The sequence below is a fragment of the Peromyscus eremicus genome, chromosome 1 (assembly GCF_949786415.1).
Source record: "Peromyscus eremicus chromosome 1, PerEre_H2_v1, whole genome shotgun sequence".
Classification (NCBI taxonomy): domain Eukaryota; kingdom Metazoa; phylum Chordata; class Mammalia; order Rodentia; family Cricetidae; genus Peromyscus; species Peromyscus eremicus.
This window is the reverse complement of record NC_081416.1, coordinates 20314160-20331899: the sequence shown is the minus strand read 5'-3', so window position 1 is coordinate 20331899 and position 17740 is coordinate 20314160. Positions and strand designations below refer to the sequence as shown.

Genomic DNA, 17740 nt, shown 5'->3' with positions numbered 1-17740 from the left:
GACGTGCAGCCAGGGTGAAGGGGGGGGGGGCTTTTTGCAGCACCAGACCCCAGATGTCAAAGTGCTTTCTGGGACATTTTCCTAGCTGAGCCTTTAAAATAACTCTGTAAGGTAGGGTTGAAGTGACTTGTCATTTCATAGAAAAGGAAATAGAGACTTGGAGTTGTAATGACTGCCCAGCCTGCATGCCTAGAGAGTCAGGCATAGGTCTAGTGCCTGATTCCAGAGGCGGGTGGGGTGGCATGGGGTGGGGGGTGGGGAAGTAGGGGTGGGGAAGTGAGAGCGAGAGGCTCTCTCACAGGAGACTGAATGAGGGCCTGCTGCTGCCTCCCAGGGCATCAGACCCTACCCTACTGTCCTGCTTTGAGATCCACCTATGGAGCCCAGGGGCTTCTGTAACTGAGTTCAAGATGAAGAGTGACTTGGGAGTGAGCGACTGTGGCTGGGTTAGGGACCATAGCATATGCCTGTCACAACTTGAGGTGGCAGACAACTTCGGCAACTAAATAGAAATGGCATCATCTTGGTCTTGAAATAGTTGAGGGTTGGTCCAATGTTGGCTAAATGGGAGTCCCCACCAGGGCAAGCAGCTCCTTCAAAGATGTCGGACACTCCCAGGAAGCAGTGAAACCTCACCTAGGCAAACAAGAGGCCGTGCTTTCCCAGTCCCGAGGATCTGACCTCAGGACATCAGGCTGAAGCAGACCCTGTTTGTCTCACCATGTTCCTCGTAGCATCACAAAGGAAAAGTCACTGTCCAGCGAGAAGGGTCTGGGCGGCCCTACTGGCAGTGGAGCCTAACAGCATGGAAAAGGTATGAGGTAGAGTCCCCATCACACTGTGTCCCCTGAAGGGTGACTCACAGGAACACGTTCTCTTGGTCTCAGGCCAGGAAAGTCTGTGTTTCTCCCGGGCAGCTTCTCTGCTCTTATCTTTCAGGTTCTGTGTGTCTGTCAGGGACCACATTTCCCTTTTAGCGGAAGCTCCCCTTAAATTTATGGCTTGTTACACACAGCTGCATGGCATGGATTTTGTATGCTAATACCGCTCCCAGGTTTATTGTCTTTTTCTTCTCCTACACCCTTATTTATTTATTTATTTATTTATTTTTGTTTTTTTGAGACAGGGTTTCTCTGTGTAGTTTTGGTGCCTGTCCTGGAACTCACTCTGTAGACCAGGCTGGCCTCGAACCCATAGATTCACCTGCCTCTGCCTCCCGAGTGCTGCATTAAAGGCGTGCGCCACCACCGCCCGGCTAACTACTTATGACTTTCGTTTGTTTGAGACAGGGTCACCTATATTCCCCCACACTGGCCTTGAACTCTTGATTCTCTACTTTCCACCTCCCAAGTGCTGGGATTACAGATGTGTTTTGTTTGTTTGCTTATTTTAATGGAAGGGTATTGTCTTTGTTACCTTGCTGGACACTGATAAAATAGACTGAGTGAAAATAAGAAATAGGGAAGGCCATGACTGCTCCTAGGTATGGTGGAGAAGGTTTATGATAGATAAAAGGAAGAACATAGCCAGAGGCAGGGACATCTGGGAGAGTCCAGAGTGACATGACCCTGAGCCAAGTGAGGAGAGGGGCGAGGGGAAGGGAAAGGGGAGATAATGGAACCAGATGCATCAAAGCAAAAGGTAAAAGAGGCAGGTAACCAGAATGACTAGATTCTATAGAGAAGAGCTTCTGGGCGAAGGGCAGCTCAGGCCCATGCTGGAGAGTTTGGGGAGTGGGTAGAGGGCAGTGTATGCCAGCCATCCCCTGTAACAGGTAGGGACTGAGGGATGCTGGGAGAACATGGTGGCCAGGTCCGCTTTGATATGTTAAATAGGCACCTCAGCCGTTTGGTCCCAGGGTTTGAGACTTAACACTGTCAGAAGGGCCTTAAGGTGGACAGGGTTTATTTTGACTCAATCTTTTACGGTTACAGTCCATCCTGGAGGACTTCCTCCCAGAAGCAGGAACTTGAGGCAGCTGGTCACCTTGCACCCACAATCAGAAGGCAGAAAGCAATAACTGTGCTTAGCTCGCTCTCTCCTTTTTATACAGTCAAGAATCCCAACCCAGTGAATGCTGCTGCCCACAGTGGGCGGCTGGTCATCCCTCTTCAAATAACCTAATCAAATAATCCCCCACAGGCATGCCCAGAAGCCTGGCTCCCGGGTGATTCTAGAGCTCATCAAATTGACAGTTGAGGTTAACCATCACAGGCATGGAGAGGAGAAAGAAAAGGAAGTCAATGGAAAAGCACAAGAGGAGTGATGGGGCTGACACTCTTAACCCCTCGGCTTCTGCCAAGAGTGTCAGTTCTGCTTGGCTTTCAAAGAAATAGAATTGTTGGCACCGTTAACTGATATGGGTTAGAAACCTCTGAAACAAACAGTTGACAGAACAGGAGAGTGAGCTGGGCATGGCAGCATATGTCCTTGATACCAGCATTCCAGAGGCAGATGGATCTTTATGAGTTCCCAGCCATCCAAGGCTACATAGTGAGACCCTGTCTCAAACAAAATCAAACCAGTAGGGTGACAAAAAAGAAAGAAAAATACAAGGAGATACCACCTTTGACTGGCAAACGTTAGTTCTGAGGACAGCTAGAGTTGGCATGGGTGAACACTAGCAGTTCACCTTCCTGCTGTGGGGTGTGTATTGCTCAGTGGTAAGCATGGCACCCAGGAAGCTGCACACAGACACGGCTGTCACACCTAACTATGGGAACGTAAAAGGAATTCCTAGACATAACCAAAGATCTTTCCAGAAAATGGTTGTTTCAGCATCATTTGCAGCAGCAAAAAAGAAGGGGAGTCTGAATGTCCTTGAGGAGAGAATGTAAAATAAAGTGTGGTCTAACCATGCAGTTGAACAATGCATAGAAATGGGGCAAACGAATCAGAGCTTTGTATTCTGCTGCAGATAAACTCAAAACAACGCTAAACAAAAATAGCAAACTGCAGAAGGTTATGTAAGCCTGGTTCCATTTCTCTGAAGTATAAATTAGCTTATTCATGGGTACTTATATATGTTGCAAGGACATGAAAGAGAATAAAACACCTGAGTCGGGCCACAAAGTCCGAGTGGAGGGTAATGGGGAGGGTTGTCATGGACGCTGGGAACATAGGTGCATGTTATGTTACAGGCTGTTCTTTCTGGTAGAGTTACAATGTTTCACCCAAAGGAAAATGGTGGGTGCACTACAGTGTATCTGTTGAGAACCTTCTATTTATGTTGGGACAGGGATGGGAAGGGTGGGTGGAAAGCCATGGTGGGAAAATAACCCTGAGGATTGTGCAATACCAGCATCCTGTTCCTGAGACGGTGGGAATGGGTGGATTATAGTGATGGGGCTCTATTTTAGGCTTCGTGGTCCAGGGCTCTACTGGAGAGTTTCCGTTCCTGACCAGCCATGAGCGCCTGGAGGTGGTGAGCCGCGTGCGTCAAGCCATACCCAAGGACAAGCTCCTGTTAGCCGGCTCCGGCTGCGAGTGTGAGGACACAGTGCCTTGGGACCTGGGGTTGCTGGGCTGTTGGGGGGTCCGGGCTCCTGGGTGCTGGGGTTGGGTTCTGTCTACTGTTTTGCCTCTGCTGGGACGCACTGAGGCCCTCTTTGCTTGCCTTCTCCCCTCTCCCTCGCTGCAGCCACTCAAGCCACAGTAGAGATGACCGTCAGCATGGCTCAAGTCGGTGCTGATGCCGCCATGGTGGTGACTCCCTTTTACTACCGTGGCCGCATGAGCAGCGCCGCCCTCATTCACCACTACACCAAGGTAGGTGGGAGGGGTGGGCGTGGTTTAGAGGCCTCGGACCAAGCGGAGGTTGGCAGAGATGGAGGCCAGGCCTAAGGAGAAGCTTGGATTGAAATGGAGAGCCTACATCATGTTAATAGTCACTCTAGGGCCTAGGTATAATGCCATCGTGTACCAACTGTGTGACATTAGACCATTTACCTAAGCTCTCTATATCACTTTTCTTTAAAACAGGAAGAATAGGGGCTGAAGGGATGGCTCCGTGGTTTAGAGCTCATAATGCTCTTACAGATGACCTAAGTTCAATTCCAAGCACCCATGTTGGGTGGCTTGCAACCACATACAACTCCAGTTCCAGGGGATTGGATGTCTCTGGCCTCTAAGGGCACCAGTACTCATGGGCATATGCCCACACAGATACACATGATTAAAAAATAATAATAATTTTAAAAACCAGGGAGAATAAAGCATCTGCCTTGGGTGCTTCTTCAGGGCTACATGAGATCTGCAGCGTACATAGCTTCGAGCTGTGCCTGATGTATAGACAACACTCAGAATCTTCCCTTCATTGCTACCCATATTACAGAAGTCAGAGCTGTCACACAGCCTTGCGGTGACACAGTCCAGGGCTTGTGAGGGTAAGCATTCAGCCCTTCAGACTCAGGCAGTTGCTGTCTCCTCTTTTTCTCTGCCCCCCCCCCCCAGGTTGCTGATCTTTCTCCAATCCCTGTGGTGTTGTACAGTGTCCCAGCCAATACAGGGCTAGACCTGCCTGTGGATGCAGTGGTTACATTGTCTCAGCACCCGAATATCATTGGCATAAAGGACAGTGGTGGTGATGTGAGTAGCAGCAGCTCCCAGACTGGGACCACCTCCTCTTTCTCTGGTTCTAGCCTGGTAGTCTCTAACCCAGAGTAGCTCTGAGACCTCTGTCAGTCCCATGCTTGTTGGGTGGGCTCCCTGAGGCACTGCTTAAACTTTGGGGCATCTCTCTGGGTACGAGGCCGTGTTTTGACAGCACATGCCCAGCCCATCTAGGCTGGTCTCTGAGTTCTGGGCCCAGCTCTCACACTGCATTACTTTGATAGGTGACCAAGATTGGGCTGATGGTTCACAAGACCAGCAAGCAAGATTTCCAGGTGTTGGCTGGGTCAGTGGGCTTCCTCCTGGCCAGCTATGCTGTGGGTAAGCCTCTCCTGCTGTTCTCAAAGGGTCCTGACCAACCAAGGTGTACCGAGATGCTGGGGCTACTGGGAGAGACAGGGCGGTGGGGGGAGGGGGCAGGCCCGAATCCGCAGGGAGCAGCTGTTTTAACTCTGGGTACTTGGGCTTGGCCCTTTTGGGTGGGGGAGGGTGTATGAGTACAGTGCTGCCCTATAGGGATGCCTGCAGGTGGTAAAGTCCAAAGTCCCAAATTCCATGCTTAGAGGACAAAATTAACTTCTCTAATCTCGCCCTGTAAATCATTCTCTGGGAGCCTCTGCTCCAGGCCAGGAGTCTGCTTTCCTCTGCCTCTAGCCATGGGACAGAATGAACTGTCAGACCTAGGGGGTTGGGATGGGATCTCTAGCTGTCTGGTCAGATTCTCTTCCAGTCCAGCATCCTACCAATGCCGGCCGCTCTTGTTGGTTTTGAGAGAGGGTCTTCGGGTTCAGTTGGGATTGAGCCTGAGTGGGGCAGAGGAACAGAAGCATCAGTGAGCTGAGGTGTGAGGAGATTTTTCAGCACTGTGGGAGACAACAGTGGTTCCCATCACCTCGAGGCTCGGCAGACTTCGGCTTTGGTCAAGGTCGTAGGTATCTCCCTTTACCACCCTACGGTCTAAAGTGCAGGGTGGAGGAGGGGCATTTGTAGCTCTTTCCTGAAAATACAGATGGAGAAGACACAGGCTCTGGAGGTGGGGGCAGCTGAGCTTTGGTTTCAATCAGGCCATTTATTCACACAGTAACCCAAGTCAAGACACCAGCCCTCACTGGGCCTGCATTTTACCCTGAAAAACTAAGTGGTCTTGTGAGGATTAGAGGGCCAGCCCTGTCAGCCACAGTGCCCAGCACATGATAAGTAATTTTTTTGTTCTTTTTTGTTGTTGTTTGTTTTTTGTATTTTTTGAGAGGGCTTTCTATATAGTTCTGATTGTCCTAGAACTCACTCTGTAGATCAGGCTGGCCTTTGAACTCAGAGAGAGCCACCTGCCTCTGCTTCCTGAGTTCTGGGATTAGAGGTATGGGCCACCATGCCTGGCTATGAGCATTTTTTGTTTTTAAATAAAGTTGTTTTTATTACATTTTAAAAAATTATATCTTATTTAGTGTGTGTGTGTGTGTGTGTGTGTGTGTGTGTATGTGTGTGTAATGGCACATGTGGAGGTCAAAGGACAACTTTGGGAAGTTGTTTCTCCCCTACCAAGTAAGTCCTGGGATTGAACTTGGGTCATCAAGCTTCACTGTAAGCACCTTTTACCCACTGAGCCATCTCACTGGCCCTGTGGTAGGTATCTTACAACTAGTAAAAGTACTAGTCCTTCCAAATACTGGTCTTTCTTCCAGTACTGAGCCACTGTGGTTAGGGTCCCTCCTAACTCATCTTAGAGTCACACTCAGAGGCTGAGTTTCACGTCATGAAGCCAAGGACATTCCCAAACCAAGCTCCTGACCCCACATCCAGGCCGCTTTCCCACTCCCTATCAGTAGTGGCCCAGTTAACTGAAGGAATAGGACTTCAGAACTTCAGTTCCTAGTTGCCCAGCCACTAGGGTGTCAAGATCCTGTCGGGGGACATGGCAGGTAGGAGGCAGGTGAAGGGGCTGTCCTGTATGCTGTGCTTCCTGCCCCACCACTGGCTCTGAGCAGCAACTGCCATGCTGACTTCTCATTCTGAACATCAGGCGGCCTTTGCCTCTGAAACAGAGCATGCCTATGACACAGCCCAACGAGTATAGAAATCTACATCCTGTGTTACCAAAATGAAAAGGCACGGGCCCAGAGTTTGGGATTCTCCGTAGTCAGTGGCCCTGACAGATGTTCTGTGTCTCCTTCCGGCAGGAGCTGTTGGGAGCATATGTGGCCTGGCCAATGTCTTAGGGGCCCAGGTGTGCCAGCTGGAGAGACTCTGCCTCACAGGGCAGTGGGAAGCCGCCCGGACACTGCAGCACCGCCTGATCGAGCCCAACACTGCGGTGAGCTCCCAGCCTGGGCTGGCACGGGGTCCCTGCTCAATCCTTCCTTCCCTTTCAGACTGTCCATTTAGAGACTGTCCCAGTGTGGGAACCCTTACTGCCTCCCCAGGAAACCCCAATTGCAGAGAGTGAGCCCTGTCATTCCTCAAGCTTCAGGATTCATTGGATTTCCCACGTGGGCCAGTTAAGTGTCTGACCCTTTGAACATGCACTGAACAAGTACCCTGCATGGCTCTGGGTCCACACCTAGAGGTTCAAAGCCTGGAGACAGTGCGCCATGGCTTTTCAGCAGCTTCACGGGGTACAAACACTGACAATCAGAGTGACTTCGGCGGGGGAGAACTGGACAAAGTTTCCTTTTCTAGGAGAGTTGTCAGAACGGTGTGCTCTGCAGTTCAGACCTTAGGTTCCAGTTCTTTTGAGGGCAGGTCAAGGAGACCTTAGCAAGGAAGGCTGGTCAAGGTCAAAGCTATTTTGAAATTTGAAGAAAACTGAAAAATATGTCCTTATTTTATTTATTTTGAAATAGAGTCTCACTGTGTTGCCAAGGCTGGATTTAAACTTGTTGGCTCTTGAGATCCTCCTGCCTCGGCCTCCTGAGTAGCTGGGGCTGTCCTGACTTGGCATTTGTACGAACGTAAATGTGTGTGTGAGCACCTTCTCTGTATCCTCGCCAGCAGGTGTGTTAGACTGTCTCATGCCAGCTCTGTTGACAGCGGGGAAGTAGCACAGGTTTCTGGTGCTGAGGACATTGAACATCTTTTCCTGCATTTGCTTGGCACAGCCTTGTCGTTCAAATGTCTGTTCATGTCCTGTGCCCGTTTTCCTTTTTCTTTCTGGTGCTGGAAACTGTGCCCAAGCCACACAAGCCAGACATCATGTGCTTTGCTATCCACCTGCAGTCCTGACTGGTTGCTTGTCCAGTTTCTTTCTTTCTTTCTTTCTTTCTTTCTTTCTTTCTTTCTTTCTTTCTTTCTTTCTTTCTTTCTTTCTTTTCCAGTTGTTTGTTTGTTTGTTTGTTTTGTTTTGTTTTTGAGACCGGGTTTCTCTGTGTAACAGCCCTAGCTGTCCTGGAACTCACTCTGTAGACCAGGCTGGCCTCGAACTCACAGAGATCCACCTGTCTCTGCCTCTCGAGTGCTGGGATCAAAGGCGTGCGCCGCCGCCTGCCATCTTGCCCGTTTTCTAAGTGAATGTCTTTCTCAATTGTTAAGTTTGGAAGAACTTCATACTAGTCCTTTGTTGGATGTGTGCTTGTAAATGTTTTCCCCTAGTCTGTAACTTGTCTTTTTCATTTTCTTTACATGTTTTTGGTCAATCAGATTTTACATTTTTGGAAAAAGAATTAAGATTTTTGTTTAAGTCAAATTTATTAATACTTTCTTTCTTGAATCATACTAATTAATATGAATCATACTAACTAATATATATTAATGTCAAGCCTAAGAAGTCTTTGTTCAGCACTAGTTGCTAAATATATTCTCCTACTTTGTTTCCTAAAAGTTTTATAGTTACATTGTAAAAGTTGGTGACCCATTTTGAGTTAATCTTTGTGGAAAGCCTGAGACTTTGGTTGAAGTTCCTTTTTTTGCCAATGGATATCCACTGCCTCCAAACCCATTTGTTGAGAAAGCTTTCTTTTTCTCCGTTGAATGCCTTTCTGCCTTTGTCAGAGTCAGTGGGGCAGATCTGTGAGAGTCTATTTCTGGGTTCTCTATTCTCTCCATTGATCTGTGCGTCTGTACCTCAACTGTGCCACACTCCGGTTTGTTAGCTGTGCGTAAGGGTTCAAATACATCTTGTAATTGGCTGCTTCCTCCTATTTGGTTCTTTTTAATCTTCCTTAAAATTGCTTGAGGTAATTGATTCCTTTGTCTTTCTATATTAATTTTAGAATAATCTTGTCTATATTTACAAAAAAAAAATCTTACTAGGAATTGTTAACCTGTAGACCAGTCTGGGATGGAGATATCTTCCGTTTTATCGTTCAATCCTTTTTTTTTTTTTTAACTTCAAGACAGGGTTTCTCTGTGTGGCTTTGGAGCCTATCCTGGAACTCTCTTTGTAGACAAGGCTAGCTTCGAACTCACAGAGATCCACCTGCCTCTGCCTCTTGAATCCTGGGATTAAAGGAGTGCACCACCACTGCCCATCCATTGTTCAGTCCTTAAACACAGTGCATTCTCTACTTATTTGAATCTTTGTTTTTCAGTATTTTGTAGTTTTCTTCAAAGAACACACACACACACACACACATATATATATATACATTTTTCGAAAAATGTATACCTGTGTTTCACTACATAGCCTTGGCTGGCCTAGAACTCACAGAGATCTGCCTATTTTTGCCCCCCCCCCAAGTGCTGGGATTAAAGGTATGCATTACCTAAGCCGGGTGGTGGTGGCGCACGCCTTTGATCCCAGTACTCTGGAGGTAGAGCCAGGCGAATCTCTGTGAGTTCGAGGCCAGCCTGGGCTACAGAGTGAGATCCAGGAAAGGCGCCAAAGCACAGAGAAATCCTGTCTCAAAAAACAAAAACAAACAAACAACAAACAACAACAAAAAGGCATGCATTACCAAACCCAGTTACTTCATGCTTTTTTGGGCAAATGAAAATGGTATTTTAATTTCACTATTTGTATATTCATTGCTAGTATGCTAGTATTTAGAAGCACAATTCTGTGTGTGTATTTATGTTTGTGTGTATATGTGTGTGTATATGGTGAGGATGAAACCCAGGGCCTCAAGCATGCTAGGCAAATTGTCATACTACTGAGCTACATTCCCAGCCCTAAGGCTGGTTTTTAATATTTCTCTTACATCCTGTAGCTTTGCTGAACCCACTCAGTAATTCTGGGAGGGGTTTGATGTTTGTAGTTGTTGGGATTCTCTACATAGACAATCATATCATCTATTCACAAGTGGAGTTCATCATGTCCATTTCGGTCTCTATGTCTTTCATTTGCTTTTCTTACATTTCTGCACTGACTAGGACTTCCTGTACTAGGGCAAATAAAATTCCTGGTTCCTGCCGGGCGGTGGTGGTACACACCTTTAATCCCAGCACTTGGGAAGCAGGGACAGGTGGATCTCTGTGAGTTCGAGGCCAGCCTGGTCTACAAAGTGAGTTCCAGGAAAGCTAAGACTATTACATATAGAAACCCTGTCGGGGGTGGGGTGGGGTGGGGGGTGGTGGTGGAAAATCCTGGTTCCTGATCTTAAAGAGAAAGCACTCAGTCTTTCACCATGAGTATAACTCTTGCTCTGGGTTGTTGTAGATACTTTTTATCAATTGAGGATACTACTCTCTATTCCTAGTTTTCTGTGAACTCTTTTTTTTTTTTTTTTTTTTTGGTTTTTCGAGACAGGGTTTCTCTGTGCAGCTTTGCGCCTTTTCCTGGAACTCACTTGGTAGCCCAGGCTGGCCTCGAACTCACAGAGATCCACCTGGCTCTGCCTCCCGAGTGCTGGGATTAAAGGCGTGCGCCACCACCGCCCGGCTTTCTGTGAACTCTTACAAATTATCGGTGAGTGCTGAATTTTGTCAAATGTTTTTTCACATTGTCTCATATGATCATGTGACTGTTCTTTAGCCTGTTAACATGATGGACTATATAATCAATTAAAAAAGATTTATTTTTTATTTTACGTGTGTAGGTGTTTTGCCTGCACATGTATGTATGTACATACACCATGTGCATGCCTGGTGACCATGAAGGCCAACTGAAGTTACAGGTGGTTGTGAGCTACTACCCATGAGGGTGCCAGGAACCAAACCTGGGTCCTCTGCAAGAGCAGCACTTGCTCTTGACTGCTGAGCCAGCTCTTCAGCCCCAAGTCACTTTTTTTTTTTTTTTTTTTGAGACAGAGTCTCTCTACATAGCCCTGTCTTGCTATGCAGATCAGGCTGGCCTCGAACTCACAGAGTTCTGTCTGCTTCTGTCTCTCAAGTGCTGAGATTAAAGACATGTGCCAGACTAAACACTTTTCAAATATTGACACATCCCTGGAACAAACCTCATTCAGTCATAGGATATATTTGTTTTGGTATATTGCTGAAATTTCATTTAGTGATATTTTGCTAAGAATTCTTATGTCTATATTCATGAGGAATAACGGTCTATTTTTTCTCCTTCCTCTCTCTCTCTGTCCTCCCTTCTCCTCTCCCCTCTTCCTCCCTTCTTCTTGCCCATCCACCCTTTCCCCATTGAGTCTTGTTCATCAAATGAACTAGGAAGTACTCTCTGCTCTTCTGTTTCCTGGTAGAGGTAATACAGAATTGGTACTAAATCTTCTTCAAACATTTCGTGGAAATCTCCAGTTGAAACCATGTGGCCATGGTGATTTAACGGGATCACTGGACTATGGTTATAGATGGTTGTGAGCTGCATGTTGTTGCTGGGAACTGAACGCAGGACCTCTAGAAGAGTAGCTGGTGCTCTTAACTGCTGAGCCATTTCTCCAGCCCTCCTCGTTGGAACTTTTATTTTAAAACTTTTTAAATCTCAGCACTTGAGAGATAGAAGCAGACAGAACTCTGTGAGTTCGAGGCCAGCCTGATCTGCATATTATTATTGGGGGTTGTACATGCATGCCCTGCTGCACATACGAAAGACAGAAGACAGCTTTGTGGAGTTGGTTCTCCTCTACCTTTATTTGGGTTCCAGGGATCAAACTCAGGTCATTGGGCTTGCCTGGCCAGTGCTTTGCCCATTGAACCATCTCTCCAGCTCCTGCTGGAAATTGTATTGGTTGTGCCCCCTGGCATTTTATGGTTGGTATCTTCAGTCTCAAGTGTGAACCAGGGGACTCACCATTGTGTTGACCCTTGGTGCCTGAGGTTCCTGGTTGATCGTCCCTCTTCAATCTATCTTTCGGAGTTTTCTTATCTGTGTTTGGAGACAGGGTCTCCCTATGTAGCTCTGATTGGCCTGGAATTTGCTGTATAGACCAGGCTGGCCTACCACCTGGCTTCCACCTGCCTCTGCCTCTCGAGTGCTGAGATTAAAGACACGGATCCCACACAAAACAGATTGCACTGCCTGCCTGTTTTCTGTAATGTCCAGAGTGTTCATCGGTGGTCCTTGGGAAGCACGAGCACAAATGTCTCTATCTTCTCGAACGTGAAAGTTTTGAGTAATTTCCCAAGCTGTGACTCTTCCCACCCTGAACATTCAAGTAGTTAAAAACAATATATAGCAAAGTGGGTATAGAAAACTGAGAACATTACTTACCTCAGGTTTGAATGTCTTATATATACTTAAGCAATTTTTTTTAATCATTTTACTTTCCTGGGAACAAACTCATTAAGACATTCCCCCCCCCCCCATAAATCTATTTCTAGAAACAAAATCAAATTGACAAACAAAACATTGCCCAGGCTGCCCTTGAACTTTCTCTGTAACCCAGGCTGGCCATGAAGTTGTGATCCTCCTGCCTCTGCCCCCTGAGTAGCTGGTATGATAGGCCTGTGCCTCTAGGCCCACCTTACCTTGATTATATTTTTGCTTTTAAGTTTTGCATCAGAGGCAAGTGTCCAAGCTATCTGTACCCCAGCTACACAGTGGCGGATACTTTGTAGAAATTGGTGGGTGTGTTCTAGGTCTCCTGCTTAGCTTGGGTCCTCTCCTCAGTTTTAGAGGAAGGAATCTGAGAAGGAAAGGAGGCTTCTACCTGGATGTGGAGCTTCTCCTGGGAGTGACTCTGTCAATAGGTCTAAGAACTTGCAGAGGGGGCTGGAGAGATGGCTCAGAGGTTAAGAGCACTGACTGCTCTTCCAGAGGTCCTGAGTTCAATTCCCAGCAACCACATGGTGGCTCACAACCACCTAATGAGATCTGGTGCCCTCTTCTGGCCTTCAAGGACACATGTAGGCAGAATACTGTATACATAATAAATAAATAAGTCTTTTAAAAAAAAGTACTTGCAGAAATGAAGCCTTCTAGCTAAGCTGGGCGGGGGTTGCCCTGAACACTCTGGCCATTCCCCTGGGGTGGAGGCCTGGTTTTCTCATTCCCATCTACACACACAAGAGAAGAGTCCCACATCTGCATCCTGCCAGGACAGGAGGAGGTAGTGCCCCCAGCTGTCTTGGGGACCGCTGTGATTTAATGGTGTTTGGTCATCTGATGTTTGAGTCATCTCTATGGGTAGGTGTAGATAACATCTCATTTTCCAGAGGAAGCAGAGTTGGCTGCCCCTGTGGGAAGATGGAAAGCCCAGCTGCCATCAAAGCTCTCTGAGGTCATCTTACCCCGGTCTGCCCCTCCCTTTAGGCTGTGCCTTCCTGTGCTAGCCTTGGGCACACACTCAGGAATGCCTGGAGCACCTTGATGCTGCCGCCTGAGCTGTAGACTCAGACACTCCAACAGTAGCCTGATGTCACTTTATTGCCACGTTCTCGTCCAAGGCATGTCCTTCTTCTGCCTGCCCACCCAGCCAGCCTCCTGCCCCAGGCTATATTTAGGACTTCCTGAGGTCTTTGCCACCCAAACAGCTAGCCCTTCCTCCAGGGCTGAGGAGGCAGCACGCCGGCTAGCTTCAGAAGCCATGGTAGGAACAAGGTTTTCTCCAGGGCCTGCGTGGTTCCAGCTTCTTCTGGAGGTTTTGGCCAACTACAAAGCTGCTTCGGGGGTTTTAAAAGTCAGGCCGTTAAGACATCCTGGGTGGGAAAGCCTTCAGTTTGCTGATGACGGCTGGCCTCTAGTGGTGGGTAGTTGCAAGCCAGTTACCCACCACCCACCCCACCTTTCTCCACTGAACACTCCCTTGCTTTCACCCTCCTTGAAACTCACGCCTCTGAGGTTTCCCTCTCCTCCAAATGAAGCTTTATTAAGTAATGAGTTATTTCCTAGTTTTTAGGTCATCAAAGATTCATTCCAATATGTCTGATCAGTTGCTAGAACGAAAGGAAAGAAACTGGATCCTTCATTTATTCTGTAGAATTTCCTGTATGATTTTAAACTGTGACAGTAGCTGTGGGTGCCACTGTAATACACAAGCCCTTAGACACCATGTTGTTCAGCCCCTTCATTTTTCTAGGGAAGAGAAGTTGCTCAGATAATAAATAGTACAGTTATACAATAAACCTAGAGGTATATTGGCTAGGGGTATATTATTTTCTGTGAAACCATTTAAATAGGGCCAGGGAGGAGGTAGGTGGGTGGGGGACCCTGATGCTGGGGACTAAGGATCTGGTCTATGCCCAAGGCTGTCATGGAGCGTCTACTTCCTTGCTAACCAGGTCTGCTGTGCTTTGGGGAGCCAGCACAGGTGGGACTCTGGTGCCCCAGCCTTGCTGCCTCCTTCCAGGCCAACCTTCTATCCAAATATGAGGGCTGGATACCCCTCTTTTGTTGGAGTAGTTTTTCTCCTAAAACCCCCAAAGGAATCTTCTTGTTCAGGCTGAGTCTCTCCATAACTGACCTGCTTCTGGTGTCCAAATCTGGATTCTCAGTGCAACCTGCACCACAGATTATAGCTCCTTACAGGAGGGTGGGAACCCCAACTTTATGAAGCAGTGGATGCCAAGGTCCAGGTAGGTGTGTCAGAGGTGTGGGGGGCTCTGCAGTCTTTCTAACAAATGCCTCTTCTCAGGTGACCCAGCGCTTCGGGATCCCAGGACTGAAGAAAACTATGGACTGGTTTGGCTACTATGGTGGTCCCTGTCGTGCTCCCTTGCAGGAGCTGAGCCCCGCCAATGAAGAAGCCCTGCGCTTGGATTTCAGTAACAATGGCTGGCTCTGATGACAAGCCGCAGACACCTGACCTGAGCTGTCTGGGACTTCTGTTCCTACAGCCTGAAGAGGAGCAGGGCATTAGGAATTAGAGCTTGTCTTAGTCAGTGTTCTATTACTGTGAAGAGGCACCATGACCCTGGTGACTCTTTTTTTTTTTTTTTTTTTCTTTTCCTTGAGACAGGGTTTCTCTTGGTAGCTTTGCACCTTTCCTGGAACTCACTTGGTAGCCCAGGGTGGCCTCAAACTCACAGAGATCTGCCTGGCTGAGTGTTGGGATTAAAGGCGTGTGCCACCACCGCCCGGCTCCCTGGTGGACTCTTATAAAGGAAAGTATTTAATTGGGGCTGGCTTACTGTTTCAGAGGTTTAGTCTATTATCATCATGGAGGAAAGCATGGCAGCATGCAGGCAGACCTGGTGCTGGAGAAGTAGCTGAGAGTTCTACATCTGGATCCACAGGCAGGAGGAAGAGAGAAAGCCACTGGGCCTGGCTTGAGCTTCTGAAAACCTCAAAGCCCACCTTCAGTGACACACTCCCTCCAATAAGGCCATACCTTCTAATTACTTCAAATAATGCCATTCCCTAAACATTTAAATGTATGAGCCTATGGGTACCATTCTTATTCAAACCACCACATTCCACTCCCTGGCCCCCAAAGGCTTATAGCCATGTTACAATGCAAAATGCATTTAGTCCAACTTCAAAAGTTCCCATAATCTATCACAGTCTCAAAACTGCTTAAAAGTTCAAAATTCAAAGTCTCTTCTGAGATGCATGACAATCTCTTAACTGTAACCCAGTGTAAAATCAAAATCAAAAAGTAGGTCACATACTTCCAACATACAATGGCAAAGGATATACATTACCATCCCAAAAGGGTGGAAAGGGAGCATAGTGGGAAATACTGGGCCAAAGCAAGACCACAAACCAGCTGGACCAACTCCAAACTCTACATCTCCATATCTGATGACAAAGCACTCTTCAGATCACCAACTCCTTTCAGCTTTGTTGACTGTCACACACTTCTTTCTCTTGGGCTGGTTCCACTTCCTGTTAGCAGCTCTCCTCATCAGGTATCCCACAGTTCTGGCATTCCCCAACATCTTGGGGTCTCCAAGGCAATCCAGGCTTCACTTTCACAGCTTCATGCAATGGCCTCCCTGGGCCTCCATGCAGGGACATTCTTGACACGTCTGGCCTCAGTGGTTTTCCTTAGGTGTGGAGGGAGATTCCACAACCGTGTATTCTTGACTCTAAAGTCAGAACCATGTGGCTGAAGCTGTCAAGTTCTGCTGCTTGATGGGGCTAGAACTTGGCCCCCTCATTCAAATACATTTTCACTAACTTTCTGTTTTTGATGGTTTCCTTTACTGTGTAAGCTCTTAACTATGTTTCATAAGTTGAAAGCTCAGCAGGGTGGGATCTTGCCCTGAGGTCACCACTTCCTATTCCAATTAGCATCAGGATTTTCTTTAAACTTTCTATCTCCTTGAGCCCTGGACTTCGCTCCATTAGACTCCCTGGTGCTCTTTTTCCTCTCAACCTGTACATTTTATATTTTCCCTTGCTCTCCTTTTTTAGATCTGCATAAGACTGGCCACTAATAACCACATGACACAGTCAACATTAGGCTGTCTGGAAATCTCCTCTGCCAGTGCCATTAATAGAAAACTCTTCAGTTTAGCCTCAGGCAGATTTTTTTAGGCAAGGGCCAAAAGCAACCACATTTTTCAACAAAATATCACAAGAACAGTCTCTGGGCCACTTAATAATATTCTTCTTCCCTGAAGCCTCTTGAGCTGGGCCATCATAATCTACATTGCTCTGGGCACCACTGTCTTCCATGCTCCTATGAGGATGGCCCGTTAAGTCCCACTTCAAGTGTTCAACTGTTTTCCTAATGCAAAGTCCACATTCTGCCAACAAGAAGCATGATCAGGCCTGTCACAGCAATACCCCTCTCCTGGTACCCACTTGTCTTAGACTTCTATTACTGGGAAGAGACCCTATGATCACCGCAACTCTTTTAAAGAAAAGCATTTATTTGGGGCTTGCAGTTTGAGTTACTTGGTGCTGGAGAAGTAGCTGAGAGTTCTATGTCTGGATCCCCAGGCCAGGAAGAGAAAGCTGCTTGGGCTTTTGAAACCCTCAAAGCCTGCCTTCAGTGACAGACGTCCTCTAATAAGGCCACACCTCCTAATCCTTTCAAATAGTGCCTTTCCCTACAGATTTAAATATATGAGCCTATGGGGGCCATTCCTGTTCTACCACTAACAGACTCCTTTCCCATAAGCTCAAGGCAACATCCAGCTCCTTTTCTCAGCCTGTGGCTTCTCGCATGTGTATTCTACACAGTCTCTAGAGACCCTCCACCAGGGACAATTTCTTGCTTGTCTCTTCTGTGGGTACTTTCTTCTGCCCTAAGGTGGGTGAACCAGGGAACCCAGCAAAAAGGTAGGAGGTGCAGCTAGAAACCAAGGAAGTTGGTTCCTGAAGGGGCTGTTACTTCTGACTTGAAGCTAGAAATCTTAATTGTGCATGACATCGCTGGAAAGTCAGGGATGGCCCCAACCATCCACATTCTGACTTCTTCCAGAGGCAGCAGCTGCAGAGGAAACCTGATCAGAATGTGTTCCTTATTTTTGAAAGGCCTCCAAGCTGAATTCCAGCCACGATGCCCTTTCTTAACTCACATGTCATTTTGATCCCCACCATTGAGTGTCCAAGACAGCCCAGTGCCTTGTCACATTAGTAAATAATGACACCTGGTGGATAGACACCCGGTCTACACTCTGGAAGACTGACCAGCCCAGGTATGAATCTTGGGGACTTGGACTGAGATAGGACCATGCTTTTGTCTGAAGCCACTCTACTTTTATTATCAAAGCAGATCACCTTGTTACTATAATAAAATATAACAAGTGAAACTTGAAAGCCAATACAGTAGATTTTCTGGCCAGATGCCAAGGACCTTCCTAAAGGCAGTGGAGTCTGTAGGATCAGCCTTATCACTGAGAGAAGCCTTAATAATTCCAAGCAAACAGCCCACTATTAGAGTGGTAGCCTAGGAAAGCTTAA

The 17740-nt window shown here is 47.2% G+C and overlaps 1 protein-coding gene across 1 annotated transcript in view; it reads left to right on the top strand.

The window, feature by feature from the left end:
* Hoga1 (4-hydroxy-2-oxoglutarate aldolase 1) overlaps positions 1-16582 on the top strand; it is a 31511-nt gene extending 14929 nt beyond the window's left edge. Inside the window, exons 2-7 of the mRNA XM_059257984.1 lie at positions 3360-3488; positions 3641-3768; positions 4453-4587; positions 4836-4932; positions 6789-6922; positions 14520-16582. Of these exons, the coding sequence (XP_059113967.1) occupies positions 3360-3488; positions 3641-3768; positions 4453-4587; positions 4836-4932; positions 6789-6922; positions 14520-14669 (773 nt within the window). The 3' untranslated portion in view covers positions 14670-16582. The remainder of the gene's footprint in view (positions 1-3359; positions 3489-3640; positions 3769-4452; positions 4588-4835; positions 4933-6788; positions 6923-14519) is intronic.
* The last annotated feature ends 1158 nt before the right edge of the window (positions 16583-17740 follow it).